This window comes from Idiotropiscis lumnitzeri, chromosome 5, assembly GCF_059441095.1.
Source record: "Idiotropiscis lumnitzeri isolate Australia: NSW breed Sydney's pygmy pipehorse chromosome 5, RoL_Ilum_1.0, whole genome shotgun sequence".
Lineage (NCBI taxonomy): Eukaryota > Metazoa > Chordata > Actinopteri > Syngnathiformes > Syngnathidae > Idiotropiscis > Idiotropiscis lumnitzeri.
This window is the reverse complement of record NC_142395.1, coordinates 7621191-7638905: the sequence shown is the minus strand read 5'-3', so window position 1 is coordinate 7638905 and position 17715 is coordinate 7621191. Positions and strand designations below refer to the sequence as shown.

The window sequence follows — 17715 nt, the reverse complement described above, 5'->3', positions numbered from 1 at the left end:
AAACGACAAAACAAAAACTTGCATGAATGAAAGGAATATTTGCGTGAAGCTTTAAATAATCGAAAGTGCATTTTCCTGGGCTTTTACGCACTTGTTGTTGTTTTTTTGTTAGAAAACTTTGTGATTACGTGGTGTGCGTACCAAGGAAGAACTTATTCAACAATGCTCAGGATCTGCATGAAAGTCCAGTTACAGGTTATTTTTAATTTAGTTTGATTGGACACTTTAAATTGCCCCTCGGTGAGAGTGTGAGCGCGCATGGTTGTTTGTCTTTATGTGCCCATTAGAATCATAATGACTCCCGATGGACAAGGTCAAATGCGGCACGATGTTTTTGATTTAGTTTAGCTTTTGTGGTTGTGTTTTTTACTTTTTCAGTTGTTAACTGTTCAACCAGTCTGGGCTCTACTGAAGCTACTTTAAATTTTATTTACACATGGTTGTTTTCACAAACATTAAATTTAATGGTGTTGAGTTTTGCAAAGTGCTCTACATATCCGGCCGGGACAATATTGACTGAGTCTTTTCCTGTGTATGGAAAAGACAACACACCATGTGTTGACTCTCCTCTCACTCACCACTTTGAACTGCATCTCAGGGGAAAATTTGATCTGCCCCTTTGGCAGACAGCAGGGTGTCTAAAAAAGTACATCAGTGAAATCTAATAGCATACAGGAACGGACAGAGAACATTTATGCTGTGTGTATGTCTTACTGATGAATGTTTTGGGCAAAACGAAAACATATAGATGCATTAACCAATCGTCAGCAAACTGAAACAATAAATGACATATAGGTGGAACTCGGAAGCATCTCTCTCTCTCTCTTCATATATATATACACCAGCTTCTGGTGAAAGGCGTACTATACCCTGAATTGGTCGCCAGCCAGGCTCCAGCACTGTGACCCTGTTCAGGATAAGGGGTGTTGGTGATGATGACATGTATAAGTGGCGTGATAAGAATCAGGGCAATTGTTTTTCCCTCCTTTGACATGTTTTGGAAAATTATACTTTCAGGGATTTTGTTCTCTCACCATAATTGTTTATACGTATTGTCATCAATACTTCTTTATACATTCCCCACTGACAACATATTTGTAAAAAGAGGGCCAAATAGACATTTTTGACACAGAGTTAGAAGGTAATAAATATGAACTACAGTATATAAAGAATTAATTACATTTCTGTGCATTGTTAAATCAATCAATGTATTTGTAAATAGTTTATTCAACTTATGTAATCACATACAAAGTATTCCCTTTTTAACAGGTGTTTGGAAGAGAGTGGTGCTAAATGACACGCACATTTGGATTCCACACCACTTGGGTAAGAATTTGTATATTTCATGTCCTTGTTTCTCTGTTTGCTCAACTGAAGCCCGGACAAGTACAAATGTCCTTTGCAATGAGCAAAGTGGATTGTTTTAGAGCGAAAGCAAAATTTTCCATGTCATTAGCCTGTCTGGCTCTGATATGCGCAGCATTTGTCACATGAACAATTTAAATATGACTTAGACAACAATCCTGCAATTGGCTGGCAACCATTTCAGGGTGGGGCGGCACAGTGGATGACTGGTTTGCACGATGGCCTCACAGTTTAGAGGTGCAGGGATTGGCTCCGGCTCCATCCTTCCTGTGTGGAGTTTGCATGTTCCTCCCGTCCCTGCGTGGGTTTTCTTTGGGTACTACGGTTTCCGCCCTCATTCCAAAGACCTGCATGGTAGTTTGATTGGACACTCTAAATTGCCCCTCGGTGAGAGTGTGAGCGCGCAAGGTTGTTTGTCTTTATGTGCCCTGCGGTTGGCTGGCAACCAGTTCAGGGTGTACCCCACCTACTGCCAGAAAACACCTCGGACATGCTCCAGCCTTGTGAGGATAATGGGTGGATGGATGGATGTTTTGTGTATTAATATAGTTGATACAATTAAAGATGAGAACCAATATCACATTGATTCCAGTATAAGGAGCGGAGTATTTGAAGATTAGATTTATACTGTATCTAGTCCACGATCTAAAAGTTAGTTTAGTGCTAATACTCAGAAGTTGACAGGCCCAAGTGATTCTGAAATACGCAGACAGCCCCTCATTTCACACCTTGATAGACAACAATTTGAGGATTTATATTGCCATCAAGTGGCTATAGAGGGCAAAACATTCACTGGCTTCCTCTGCGAGAGTATACTTACAACGTCGAGCAGCCACCGCTGCGAGGTCCCTATTGATTTTGTCGAAATTAATATCTTTATCTTTTTTTTCTAATCCTTTAATCGCATTTTTGGCTCGCTAAATATGCACGAAAACCAACCAAACGTTGCGCTCACATCGAGCTTAGTGAAAAAAAAGTCGGTATAAACCAGGCAAACAAAATGGCTCTGTAGCGTCACCTACAGGGAGAAAATGAAAACCAACCCCTGTTCGTTTGACCTTGGCCTACGAAAATTGGCAGGCACGTGTAGCACCCAGAGACATACAAAAATGTCCATTGTAGCCATAGTCTAAAATCAGAATCAGAATTTTATTTATTTATATTATTATTTTTTTTATTGTCATTGTACTCAGTGTACAACGAGATTGGAGAGCTCCTCTTTCCAGTGCATTATAAGAAATAATTCAATTAACTATAACAACAACACATTATGAACAGGAAGTGAGTTATGAATTTTTGAATGTCCAATTTTGGCCCGTTTTTGAACATTTACAGTGGTCATATTTGGTAGGAAGTCCCTAAGGTGACAAGGAAGAAGTAAAAAACTTTGCGTTCCCTCGCAAAGATTGCAAGATAACGTAAAGTTGTTGTTTTTTGTTTTGTTTTTTTGCATGGAATGCTTTTTTGTTTTTTTAATTGGGCGTTGTGTACTTCCCGGGTCATCTGCCGGGTAAACAAAAGCAACAAAGATGGAGTGTGTTGCCTCATGGGCAAGTTTAATTGAATTTTACTTGAAAATACGTTTTTACAAAAATCTTTTGCCATGGCAATGCTCCATTCACCAAGAAAACAACACTACTTTTGAAAGTATAAATTTGCAAGAAAACTCATGAGAATTTTAAAAAACATCAGGCCTGACAGCAGCATCAATCAAAATTTTATTACATTATTGTGTGATTTTTTTTTAAAAATGGCTCAAAAATGCCCTCTACAATTCTTTAGCGAAGCAGCACTGGTTTTAGGTGTCACCAAGATCTCACAAAGGTTGGAGGCACATGTAACAGCCCAAGACCTACAATAAATCTCTGAATCCTTATTTTAAACTTGAAAGGAAGTCGCCTATTTTTAATTTCCTTTCTAATTTCATAAAGGTCACATTTATACTTCATTTTAATAATTCTCCAATGTGCCAACACCCCAATGTTGCCAGGGATGCAAGGGCTCTCTATCGCTGCTTACCGCTATAATTCTAAATGTTATTTCTAATAAATCAAAGAGTCAATCAATCAAAAGAATCTGGTGCAAATTAAGGTTTTGGTAGTTTTAATGAAGCACATCACTTTTGTCCTCTACTTGCCCATGCGGAGAAAATATACAGCAAAATCTACAAGCACATTCTACGACCACAGTTTCTACTCAAAGCCTCAGGAGAGAGATTTGGTTTGGGTTTAGAGGATGATTAAGATGCAAAAACAAGTGTGCTGAGTGCTACTGTGGAGACCAGTACCACATTTAGGCTGATAATTAATTCTTGTAAGCACTTTTGTCTTCTGACTGTCAACAGAGCAGTGCATTGGTAAATTGTCGGTAAGAAAGAAACTGCAACTTTCCAATTGAAACGAAACCTCACAAGATATTATTTGCTCGTAGGGATACGCACAGTTATCCGTTTTATTGCACATACTGTAAATAATGTAGACTTGAATCAGATGATTTGGAGTTGAGTTGTGCTTTTACTGCAGTGACCAGTCTTGTAATGTATTTAACGTATTACAAATACTTAAGTAGAATTTGACTTTTTTTGTTGACATTTCTTTCACCTTTCACATTTACTCCACTACATTTTCTAAATAAACTGTAGACTTTAATCCGATACATCTGGCCTAAGCATCTTTGTTACTTCTCACTACAAAATTAAATCTGAATTGTCTGATGATCTTTATTGCAGAGCATAAAGTGAAAGAGTTGTCCTGCTTGACCATACATGTAATTTTTCTTTCAATATTTGTACTTTGTCTTCCAGTTAAGTACATTTAATATCACACAACTACTTTTGATACTTAAGCACAACAAACAAGAGATACTCTATACATTTTCCTCAAATATATAAATGTAAACACAGGTGCCCCCCCCACACACACACATATATATTATTTACCCTTATGTGGTCTCTGGGGCCAATGTATCTTTTTGATACGAATGGTGCTTTGGATCGTCACACAGCACACGCCCCTTGACACTTGATGTGATACTGCCGAAGGTAGTTACCGAGCTGAGGGGGCAGTGGCAGGTTCTCTATACCCTGGTAGGTGGTGCAGCTGCAGATTACAGCCCTGCACAGGTGCTGCAGGGAGAAAGGAAATGTTCTAGGTAGCGGTTGGGAGAGGAGAGGTTCAAAGAAGAGACACGTGGCTGGGTCACTGTAATGTCTCAGCAGCCCCGTCACACTGGCATCCCGGTACATGCATGGGTCACGCACATCAAAGCTAAAGCGCTTGCCGTTCTGCTCTATGCGTGCATGCAAGGAACGGCTGTAACGTCGGAAGCTGACAGAGAAAAGGAACTCATCCTGGGCAGAGTCTCGGAGCAGGAAGGTACCTTCTGGCTGGCCCTCCAGGAGTTCCTCAGCCTCGAAGCGGTTCAGCACGCCCCAGTAGCAGGAGCTGTTGTTTATTTGCAGGAGATCGGGGACCAATATGTGGCAACTGCTGTCCTCTGTTTGTTCATGTGGACAAATAGTGTCCCAGTCCTCTTGAGTGATGCTTCCAGGCGCAGGGGAACAGCAGATCTCCTCCCAGGAGAGCGGTGTCTGTAGTGGTGAGCTGCATGAAGATGGGTCGCTAGGTTTGAGGTTCGCCTCCAGGTCCATGAGGGCACTTGGATGGGTGGCATGATTTTTAAAAAGGTGCCAACTGCGAGCGAGTTCAGATTTGGGGGAGAAAGGGCACTTGTCTTGCATGAGCTCTGAGACGTGGATCTTGCGTTTGGACCAGAATAACACAGAGAAGGGACGTGAGGCTCCCGGTAGATGGTGGTGGTGATGATGATGGTGGGGATTATGCGAACGCAAGGGTAAACACTGTCCCACAGCATCCTGGAACTTCTGCCGCAAAGAGCGCCTGGACAAGGCCTTTCGGCACACAGCATCAATGTCTTCCCCAAGACTGCTGCAGCTACACTTTCTCTCTCTGCGCCTCCTTGGACAGGATGTGGACCGTACCCCGAGTTCCTCTGACACCTCCGCCTCAAACCCTCCAGCACTGGAACCCTTGCTGGAGTTCCTTGTGCGCTTCTTTCCTCGCCAAACATAACTGTCGGCACTCCAACTGCGAATACCACTTTTGGGACGAGTGTCTGCGCATCGGGGTTTCTTCTCAGACATGGTTGCTCTATCTTCTCTCGCTATGATAAAATTGAAAAAAAAAAAACACATCTAATCAAGAACAATAATCTATTAAAAAAACAATTAAACATTCCATTAGTTTGTTTATACACATTTGAATTGTTTACACAATTTAACTGCACTTTTGTTACTTAAGTCCTATTATTCCTAAACTTTTTCAGCACTTTATCATTTCATCCTAACTTAGAATAGGCAAACGTATTGCCATAACGTTGACATATAATTATACTAATCAATTTTCCAAGCATGAGCTGGGGCCGATGGTAGAGAATTTGGGGCGTTGCACATAGGCTACACCCTGGACTGGTTGTCAATCACATGGCGGCTAATTATAGTAAAAAAAATTTTTCACAATAATATCTTCACAGTATTCAAAAACTAAATGAGCAATAAAACAGCTTATATCGTTTTACTAAACGACAATTGAAATAAACTTGAAACCTGGGAAAGGCTAATGGAAAGAAGTCTTTCTTAGCAGATGATTAAACGATAAGTACAGCATATATGTTGCAATGCATAATCATGTTACTCAATAATTAATTTAAATTGAAAACATTTAAATAGCTTTTAATCAACTTTTTAAAAGCAGGCAAATCAACAAATGTTGACAAAACACCTTCTATTATGTACTACAATGTAGTACTTGCTTCTAATATTTTTTGTTCAGTAAAAACCTCAGACGGACTCTGGTGATGGTTTGGTTATCAGTAATCTATCTTTGACCAGACTGCAAGAGCAATTAAAGTAATGATGAGTGAATTAAAAGAATTCAAGAAGAACATACCTTATAAACAGTGTCACAAACACAGCTCTTCATCCATGTTAGTTATCTACACATTAACGGACACGTGTGACCAGCTTGCAACCTCTCCGCTTCTGACAGATGGCAGGTTGCTGTACGCCCTCCAACATCAGTGTCAAATCCCACAGGGGGCAGCAGTTTCCTCCACTCCATTGTGCTGTCTGGAGTGAAGAGGTGGAGCGGTGTCAAGCTAGAGGGTATGAGGATGTGATCTCAAGTTAATAAGTGTTATGTCTTCTACTTGGCAACTACACAATACACGCGTACACATACAAATAATCAATCAATCAATCAATCAATCAATCAATCAATCAACCAATCAATCAATCAATCAATCAATCAATCAATCTATCTATCTATCTATCTATCTATCTATCTATCTATCTATCTCCATATATATACATATACATATATATATATATATATTAAGAGAGAGCTTTAGAGTTATGTTACATTAGTGATTTCTGGATATCAGTAACTCAAATTGTAGGTATGATATGCAGATATTGTTTTTTTTTTGTTTTTTTATAGTGGTCAAGCTTTAGTTTAATTTTATGCCCCAGAACACACAATAGCATTAGTCCCAACTATAGGTTATTAATCAGATTTACCAGCAGCCTGTTTGGCTGTTATTACCTGCTTAGGAGTTCAATCAATTATTTAGTTCAATAGAGGAAACAACAAAGCATCTAAAAGGCTTCACTTATTGATTGAATAATCGTTACGTTTCTCATTTCCAGTTCTACTGTCAGACATGTCATATGCTGTGTCTGGGCTAGTTACAATCACAGAATGAATTTTGGTTAAATATAATTCAAGAAAAAAAATATTAAGTGGTTTTGTGTGAGTGTGCGCGTGTATTTTACTGTACCTTTATATGAAAGTCTCATCAATTACTCTATATCAATTCCGATATCTGATAACATAATGACACTCAACTTCCTCTTTTCTGAATATTTAATGCTCTTTGCATTATTACAGTGGCCAGATGGATGACAATCGTATATGTTCTTGCAATCAATTTGATCGATTCCATACAGAATCCATGACACCATCAGGAACTGGAATGACATCAGGTCAGATAATAAAGGTCAAGTCAAGTGTTATTCGTTCTTTAAGCATATCCTCTCATTAGTATAATTGGGGTGTGCCATTTATCACACAATGCAATTCAACCTTGAGGATAAATCGGCAAGAGACAAAGGATAAATGGACACAGCCTCATAATATGATCTCCAAAAGTGTGTAAAGGGCGCAGTGCAAAGTTTGGTCCAGGAAGAACCTCATGCAGGTGGAGAAATCCAGTTTGTCTGCTCGAGCCAGGACTTGACCTGGGGCTTGTATTAATCCACATTACAGAGGCATCGATCCCATGAGCGGCATGGACGACAGGAGTTTCATGAATAATTGATGCAAATCTGACTGAAAGGAGACTACTCTGCTTAGATTTTTACATGAACTCTATTGCAGATTATATTGATATTAATGGAGTTGGGGGAGTGAAACTACAGAATACATTATGGCAGCTTGTTTTCATTTAGTGTCTAATGTAAAATGTTTTCTGTGTCACACACACAAGATTCTGGGTCAACTTCACGACTCTTGCCAAAGTTATCTGTAGTTGTGATTGTGGATGTGATTGATGATTTTCATGGCTCAGTTTTTACAACAGTTGCCCTTGCGTACCTGTTGGGGAGGGATATTCAAATTCTGTTTAACTAAGCCAACAGGCCAGATTGTCTGTCATATGTATTACCAAATATTACATTATACAGTATATTATTTTTAAGCAAAATTTCCAGCAGGGTCAGCGCAACAAATGTTGATTATACATTTGAATCTACCCAGGTTCAGTTTATTCACCCATCCATTATCTGAGACATTTTTCCTCAGAAGGGTGGGGGGGGGGGGGGGGGTGCTGGAGCCTATCCCAGCTGTCTTCGGGCCGAAAGGCGGGGTACACCCTGGACTGATTGCCAGCCAATCGCAGGGCACACAAACAACCATCCGTGCTCAGACTCCTACCTAGGGGCAATTCTGAGTGTCCAATCAATTTACAATGCATGTTTTTGGAATGTGGGAGGAAATCGTACCCGGGGGAAACCCACGCAGGCACGGGGAGAACATGCAAACGCCACGTAGGAAGGCCGGACCCAGAATCAAACCCTGCACTTCTGCACTGTGAGGCCATCGTGCTAACCAGTTGTCCAACGTGCCAGGTTCAGTTTGGCCCCTAATAAAAAGACCTCAGATTAATTTCCATTGATTTCAATTGATATGACATCTGGTTGCAGTTAATGGTGTTCGGTGATTTCCTCCCTTTAAATGCAGCCAAAGCAGCAAGGTCATCCGATTTTTACCTTTTATGATCTCATAGTCGCAACATGTCTCTGTATTTATATTCAAATTATTCATGATTATTCCACATCAGTATCTGAATGACTGTTGTAAAGCGTTGCTGCATTGAAAGATCACACTATTTCACCTGCCAACTTTTGTGTGTATGCGTGTGTATGCGTGTGTATGCGTGCGTGACTGCTTGTATCCGCTGAGAAGCAGAACTATAATGTGAATTTCTGAGATGGCAAATTGAATCAGTATGGAGTCTGGCTCCACGGGTCTCATTTATTTCCATTGATCTTCATCCAAAGACTCCTCTGACAAAACAGCAGTGCTGCACCTCTCACTGTAAAGCAACGGGTCACGTTACATGTACCAGGACAAGTATTCCACCCTCATTCATCAGTGTAGAAACCTGAGATGTGCATCATGAAGCAGCAATGACTTAAAAGAATAATCATTTTAGTGTTATCTTAATAAAAAATGTCTTCATGTTGTTTTGAAGTGCTTCAAGTCATCCATTACATTTATGGTTTATTTGTTTTTGGGGTGCATCTTTGTGGTGGTTCCTGGTTGGTTTTCAATTTAATCAGAATTCGTTCAAGTGCTTGCCCTGGTTCAAATGTGATTGTTCCATTGTTAATTTATCACACAGCTCAATCCTTTCATTGCTTGACATGGCATAAAATGAATTGAGTGAGTGTGGTTGCTGTGGATTCATTCTTCAAATATACTTTACTCGCTTCAATTTACTCACACAATCTTATGAATTGATATAAAACATCAAGATACTCTGATGTTTCCACATAGCAAGCAGTCCTTTAGCCTTCAAGGCAGCTCTGATACCAACCAACATACATGAGAAGTGACCGTTATGACAATAATAGATAATTGCTGCTGTTTAATATAAATTAGGTGGTTCAGGAAGGCATGGAGAAATGGAATGAGTGGAGGTGACAGCAGTGTAGTGAACAACATCATCAAGGACTTCCTCTGCATTCGGTATGCTGTCTATAATGCCCTAACCCGCTGGCTCAGCCCAGCAAACGGCGTGTCTGGAGTAAGAGAGAAAGAGGTCCTCAGAATAACCAATCCACCTGCTCCAGCAAACACCACCATGCTCCAAATCACCTAATTTTTGTAAAGAAACCCGGACCCACAATGCAAAACCAACATGGACCCAGTCTCTACTCTGAGTGGCAGGGGTGGAGTTACAGGGTGGCCTGGGCTCATGTGAATTACATTGAATGTATTACATCCGAAAATATTCAATGTTTTGCATTTTCCCCTTACACATTTTGCAGCACTTATAATAATGTATTAATTTATCATTTATACTGTAAATTGTGTAATAAACAAAAAATGGGTAAAGGTGTGGAATGTTGTATGAATTTACCAATATTGTTCTGAAGTTATGAAGTTGACTGGAATTGTAAGGGACTGTTCAAAGATCTGGGATAATCCTCCGCTAAGGACATGTGAGCAGCTGTATTGACTTTTGTGGTATTAATTCATGTCTCCATCTTTTCTGCTGCCCGTAAGTATCCAGAGCAGTCGTTCCCTTCTGTCACATTAAAGACTGTAACCCAAGCCAAGGCTGCTTACTCAAATGGGCCCCCATATACTCTATACTCCCTTAGATATACTGTAGAGTGTAGAGCATACTTCAGTGACTGATAAGGCGAGATCTAGTGTTATGTTTCAATCTATGTTGTGGGTTCTTTCAGTCCTCAAAATAGCTGATGATGTGCAATTATGTTATCCAGCTGTATTCATAGCATTGTTAGGATATTAATGAATAACCTGTGAACAATTACACAAACATATAATGCAGACTTTACATGTTTTTCTTTAACCATAATGTACTGTACATCCAGTCAGGTCCATAAATATTGTTACATGGACACAATTGTCATCTTTTTTTGGCTCGACATGCCCTCACAATTTATTTGAAATGAAACAAACAAGAAGTGGTTTAGTTTTTATTGAGGGTATACATACAAATCAAGTGAAGAGTGTAGGAATTGCAACCCTTTCTGCAGTACATAAGCATCCCACTTTTTTAGGGCCCAAATCGTATGGGACAAAGTAAACAATCATAATGCAAACGTCACTTTTTAATACTTGGCAAATTCCTACAGTCAAATTCCTTGGCAGTCAAATACCACCTAAAGTGTGGAACACAGACATCACTAGAAGATGAATTTCATCTGTGGTGATGCTCTGTCACGCGACTTACTTCAATTGACTTCAGTTCCTGCTTGTTCTTGGTGCTCAACAGTGCGTTCTTTCTTTTTTAGAATACTCCAGATGCATCTTCATTTTGGAATTTGTGAATTTGGTAGACCACACTACGCCTCAATAGGCGTTCCAGAGAATTCTATTGCACGCCCCTGGCGCATCTGGCAATCTGATGACCAAAAGGAGACTCAATTTTAGATTACCTAAAAGCAGGACTTGTGACACAGGTGGTGTAATGCGATTTTACTGGATTTAAATCAGGTGCAGGCAGACAGATTCTGAGTTCCGCGAATGTGCGTGATGCATGTCATTTCGTCTTTCGTAAGCCTAAAAACTGTCACAATTCCTCTGAATCATTGGACAAGCCAATTCATTGAATAAATAATTGTCATTTCATTCCTATAAATATTTTAAAACCACACACCTGAGCGTGCCGCATAATTATGAGGGGTTGGGTGGGGTGTCACACACGGGATGTCATGATACGCGTCGGGCATGACAGCCTTTTGTTATTGTTTTCGTCACCTCCCTGCCATGTGTCTTTTGTTATTGTTTTCGTCACCTCCCTGCCATGTGCTTTGTGTTATTGTTTTCATTCTCACCAGCCACGCACCTGTTCCCAGTTCACGATCACACACCTGCTCCCCATCTGCTCCCCTGATTACCGGACTATTTATACCTCCCATGCCCTCAACCCAGTGTCGGGTCATTATCCTGTTTGGCTCCCTGTTGCTGCACCACGGACTCTCACAACTCGCGTTTCGTTCCTGTTATTGCTCGTGTCATCATTCCCTGTCCGCCTGGTTCGTTCCCGTCTCGTTTTTGTTGCCTTTTGTTGTTGATTTGTCCACGCCCCGTTGTTTGTCCCTGCTGAGAGTGGCAATAAATTCCCTTAACCCTATCCACCTCCTGCCTCCTCGCCTTTTGGGTCCACCTCCTCATCGCCGCAAGGCGATATCTTGACAGAATGACCCGACCTCGAAAAAAGGACCCAGCGAGGGGCTCGCGGCGGCGTCATGGACACCGCCGCACGGACCCCCCCCACCAACCCGCCGAACAGCTCAGCGCCACGTCTGCCTCGTTACCAGCTTACCCCGCTTACGAGGACGAGCTCGCAAGGGTCGCCTACCTGATGGACTCCCGCCGCACTGAGCTGAGTGAAAAACTGGCCCAGATAGCGGAGCGGGTGGCCTCAATAGCGGGGAAGGGCGCCGCCGAGGCACCACCCCGGGAGACTCTCCAGGAGCTGACCGCTCAGATCGCGGCGCTGGAGGATCAGACGGTGGAGAGCATGAGGCAGTATTATTCGCTGCAGGCACAGCTGGCTGACCTAAAGCAGGCTGAAAAGGTTCACGCCTCCATGCCAGCTGCAACCACCCACGTAGCCTCCCCGTCAGCTGCCCACACCATGCAGCCTCCAGTGCCGGTCCCTCATCAGACGCTGCCTCCAGAGCCCCACTCCGACTCCCCGCCAGCTGCTGAGCCCCGTCCCGGCTCCTCGCCAGCTGATGAGCCCCGTTCCGGCTCCCCGCCAGCTGTTGAGTCCCGTCCCGACTCCCTGCCAGCTGCTGAGACCCGTCCCGGTTCCCCGCCAGCTGCTGAGCCCTGTCCCGGCTCTCCGCCAGCTGTTGAGTCCCGTCCCGACTCCCTGCCAGCTGCTGAGCCCTGCCACGGCTCCCCGCCAGCTGCTGAGTCCCTTCCCGGCTCCCCGCCAGCCGCAGCGTCCCTTCCCGGCTGCCCGCCAGCCGCAGCGTCCCTTCCCGGCTGCCCGCCAGCGGCTGAGTCCCTTCCCGGCTCCCCGCCAGCCGCAGCGTCCCTTCCCGGCTGCCCCCCAGCCGCAGCGTCCCATCCCGGCTCCTCGCCAGCTGCTGAACCCTTTCCCGGCTCCCCGCCAGCTGCCGAGCCCCTTCCCGGCTCCCCGCCAGCTGCCGAGCCCCTTCCCGGCTCCCCGCCAGCTGCCGAGCCCCGTCCCGGCGCTCTGCCCGCTGCTGAGCCCCGTCTCGGCTCCCCGCTAGCTGCTGAGCCCCGTTCCGGCTCCCCGCTAGCTGCTGAGCCCCGTTCCGGCTCCCCGCTAGCTGCCGAGCCCCGTTCCGGCTCCACGCCAGCGGATGAGTCAAGTGCCGGCTCCCCGCCAGCGGATGAGTCCTGTTCCGGCTCCTCCCCAGCTGTTGAGTCCCGTCCGGACTTCCTGCCAGCTGCTGAACCCCGTTCCGGCTCCCCGCCAGTTGATACGCCCCGTCCCGGCTCACCCCAAGCTGGGGGGGCCCGTTCTGGCCTCCCGAGAGCTGCTGACCCCCCCTCCGGCGCCTCGCCAGCGTCACAAGTCCCTGTTCCGGCGGAGCACGTCGTGCGTCCGCTACAAGTCCCTGTTCCGGCGGAGCACGCCGTGCGTCCGCCACAAGTCCCTGTTCTGGCGGAGCACGTCCTGCGTCCGCCACCAGCCCCTGTTCCGGCGGAGCACGCCCTGCGTCCGCCACAAGTCCCTGTTCCGGCGGAGCACGCCCTGCGCCCGCCACCAGTCCCTGTTCCGGCGGAGCACGCCCTGCGTCCGCCACAAGTTCCTGTTCTGGCGGAGCACGTCCTGCGTCCGCCACAAGTCCCTGTTCCGGCGGAGCACGCCCTGCGCCCGCCACAAGTCCCTGTTCCGGCGGAGCACGCCCTGCGCCCGCCACCAGTCCCTGTTCCGGCGGAGCACGTCCTGCGTCCGCCACAAGTCCCTGTTCTGGCGGGGCACGTCCTGCGTCCGCCACCAGCCCCTGTTCCGGCGGAGCACTCCAGGCGTCCGCCACAGGTCCCTGTTCCGGCGGAGCACGCCCTGCGTCCGCCACAAGTCTCTGTTCCGGCGGAGCACGCCACGCGTCCGCCACAAGTCCCTGTTCTGGCGGAGCACGTTCTGCGTCCGCCACCAGTCCGGGCTCCGGCGGAGCATGCTCTGCGTCCGCCACCAGTCCCTGTTCCGGCGGAGCACGTCCTGCGTCCGCTACCAGTCACTGTCCCCGCTGCACCTGGCCCGCCGCTGCTCCAAGTCCCGGCCTCTGGTGCGCCCGGCCCCCGGCCGCTCCAAATCCCTCCATTGGCGGCGCCAGATGGTCCGCCGCCACCCCAATTCCCTGTCCCGGCGGCGCCCGAGGACACGCCATCGCTTCCCGTCGCTGCCTCGGCGGTGCTCGACGATCCCCCGTCGCCCCAAGCTCCTGCACCGGTGGTGGAGGACGACACGCCGCCGCCTCTCGCCTCTGCCCCGGCGGTGCCAGATGAACCACCGTCCCTTCTCGCCTCCGTGTCGGCGGCGTCCGACGATCCACTACAGATCCAGATTCCTGCCTCGGCGGTGGACGATGACCAGCCGCCGCCTGCCGCCCTTGCCTCGGCGGCATCCGACGAACCGCCACCACTCCACGTTCCTGTCCCGGCGGGGCTTGACAACCAGCCGCCGCTCCACTTTCCTGTCTCTGCAGGGTTCGAGGACCAGCCGCCATGCCACGTTCCTGTCTCGGCGGGGTTCGACGACCAGCCGCCGCTCCACGTTCCGGTCTCGGCGGGGTTCGACGACCAGCCGCCGCTCCACGTTCCGGTCTCGGCGGGGTTCGAGGACCAGCCGCCGCTCCACGTTCCTGTCTCGGCGGGGTTCGAGGACCAGCCGCCGCTCCACGTTCCTGTCTCGGCGGGGTTCGAGGACCAGCCGCCGCTCCACGTTCCTGTCTCGGCGGGGTTCGAGGACCAGCCGCCGCTCCACGTTCCTGTCTCGGAGTGGTTCGACGACCAGCCGCCGCCGCCGCTCCACGTTCCTGTCTCGGCGGGGTTCGACGACCAGCCGCCGCTCCATGTTCCGGTCTCGGCGGGGTTCGACGACCAGCCGCCGCACCAAGTGCCTGCCTCGACGGCGGTCGACGTCCCACCGCCACGTCTCGTCCCGGCTCCGGCGGGGTCCGGCGTTCCACCATGCCTCGTCTCCGTCTCGGCGGCGTCCGACGTCCCGCCATCGCTCCAAGTTCCTGCCTCGGCTGCGCCCGCCTCAACGCCGGTCCAAGCTCCGTCCTCTGCAGCACCCAGCGTCCCGCCGCCGCCCCTCGTCTCAGCCCCATCAGCGGACTCAAGGTGGAGTTCGGGTCGTCCCGGACGTCCGCCTGAATGGCCCCATCGGGACGCACTGGTCTGGCCACCCGCACGGCCCCCTGAAGGGCCACGAAAGGACTCGCTGGTCTGGCCCCCCGGGCATCCGCCAGACCGGCCTCGATCACGGGTCGTTGACCCACCTCCCGACCCCTTCCGCCCACCCTTGTTTTTGGGACATGGTTTTTTCTTTTTTGTTATTCTTGGGGACGGCTGGAATCCGTCCCTTGAGGGGGGGTACTGTCATGATACGCGTCGGGCATGACAGCCTTTTGTTATTGTTTTCGTCACCTCCCTGCCATGTGTCTTTTGTTATTGTTTTCGTCACCTCCCTGCCATGTGCTTTGTGTTATTGTTTTCATTCTCACCAGCCACGCACCTGTTCCCAGTTCACGATCACACACCTGCTCCCCATCTGCTCCCCTGATTACCGGACTATTTATACCTCCCATGCCCTCAACCCAGTGTCGGGTCATTATCCTGTTTGGCTCCCTGTTGCTGCACCACGGACTCTCACAACTCGCGTTTCGTTCCTGTTATTGCTCGTGTCATCATTCCCTGTCCGCCTGGTTCGTTCCCGTCTCGTTTTTGTTGCCTTTTGTTGTTGATTTGTCCACGCCCCGTTGTTTGTCCCTGCTGAGAGTGGCAATAAATTCCCTTAACCCTATCCACCTCCTGCCTCCTCGCCTTTTGGGTCCACCTCCTCATCGCCGCAAGGCGATATCTTGACACGGGACGCACGATCCCAAGGCAGTCTCCAACTGCCCACGTCACGTGCGCTGCCCACGCCACAATCTGCAAGGGGCAATCATGCAGTTTTCCTTTACAAACTCATTTTTCACTCATTTGCGAGTCCATTTCTATTCCTGTAATGAATGTCACGGGCTGAGTGTGCTTTGTCTTGGAATAATACTAAAAGGAGGAAAACTCCACTCATGCACACAGGTAGACTGGGCTATGTACTAGACTTGTGCTGAAAATGAAAATAGGGCCCCTAACGTGCTCTCTCTGATGGGCTTGTTTTTTTTTTCAGCCCAAAATGATGGCTTGCATCACTGGTGTGACACATTTTCACATCACACCTCAAATAAACTGTAGAGTGTTTACCTGCTTAACTGATTATGAAATGATGAGGTCTGACTAACACTGGTGGCGGGCGTACAGACTTGGAACACGCTAGTAACACGAGACTACCTAAAGTGAGTGTTGGTGGTGTTGGTGTCGGGTTTCAACATATCAACATCCTGTTTCGACCTGGTTGTTTCAGCAATAAAAGTTTTTCAGTAGGAAACAAAAAAATGCACTTGTGGGCAGTCAAGATTTTCGGTGACTCGCAAATTTCTACTGGCCACTGTACCTGCTGGCCAGGGTCTGTTAGTTGGTGTTTGCCCAAAACAATGGCATACTGACCACAAGCCACCTTTGATGTGAAACGGTACATAATGATAAAAAGACACAACCGTAACCAGCAACATTAGACAACGTAAAGATGAACACATTTGAGCCCTCTTGTGGTTCTTTTAACTACAGTATAGCTTCTGCATGCTTTGCAATGCTGCAAACATGAATCTCTATTCAGGACCTCTTGATTCATCGTTTATATTTTTTATAAACGCTAAATAACGTGGGCCGCAGTTGTGCTATGCATGAAAGAGTAAATCTCTTCGCAATCCCTGAGTGCCTTTCAGTCGCCTTGTACAGTAGCCAATAGGTCTGATCACATCCTGTGAGTTTCCTGACCTCTAATGCATGCAGAAAATACTAGAGAATGGGGGTGGGGAGGTTGGGGTATCTGTTGACTTTGTATTTCTCCAGCCTAGCTGTGTAAACATTTGTGAAGCCAACCCAAAAAAATCAATAGCGTAGAGGAGAGAATTCCAGTAACTGTGCGAGTGTGTGCACTCAATAGGCTACTTCCGTATGTCGAATGACAGAACACTTTTGGGGGTGCTTTAAGTCACTTCACTATGTTTTGTAGTTATGATAATGCTTTCGTAGATTAGGTATAATAAAGCACAGTTCATATGTTCTTACGTAATCACAGCCTCGCCTACAAGACAATAGACAGAGCGTGTCGTGCAAAGACACTGCAACAATCAGCATGTCTATGAGGAGAGGCTCCAAGCTGTTAATCACTAAAACCATTACCTCGGCTAAATTTCAGCAGCATGTGGTTACTTCCATCTGTTATCTGTTGTCTACATGTCAGTATCAGTGAAGATTTATTGTTACTGGAAAGCAGCTTACTCCCCCTCAAAATACAATTGAGCCTGAGTTTCTTGATCATTTTTAAAATCAATTTACTCAATTCATTATCTTGATACTTCTTACTAATCACATTTTCTCTGGAATTATTGTGTGTTTGAGCATCAGCCACTTAATAATTCATCTGTTCATGCTAAATATACAGAGTGACCATAGGAATAGTTTCACCTTCAACATTTTCTCTAATTTAAGAACTGTACTGAAAATTCAGCCTCCACAAAAATATGAACACTGTATTACTTGATTAATACTCTAATATTGCAGCATATTAGGTGGTGTCTCAAATATTTTGGGCAATTTAAGGGTGATGTATGCCCTGCTCATTGCTGGATGTACACCCTTTTTTTTCCCAAAGGATGATTAAAAAAAAGAGGACCCATATTAGGTCTCACATAGATAACCTTTC

General features: G+C 46.6%; 1 protein-coding gene across 1 annotated transcript; it reads right to left on the bottom strand.

The window, feature by feature from the left end:
• Positions 1–4360: 4360 nt before the first annotated feature.
• Positions 4361–5527, bottom strand: socs4 (suppressor of cytokine signaling 4). Its single transcript, XM_088296871.1, has one exon. The coding sequence runs from the start codon at positions 5525–5527 to the stop codon at positions 4361–4363; it is 1167 nt and encodes a 388-aa protein (XP_088152997.1).
• Between the last annotated feature and the right edge of the window lie 12188 nt (positions 5528–17715).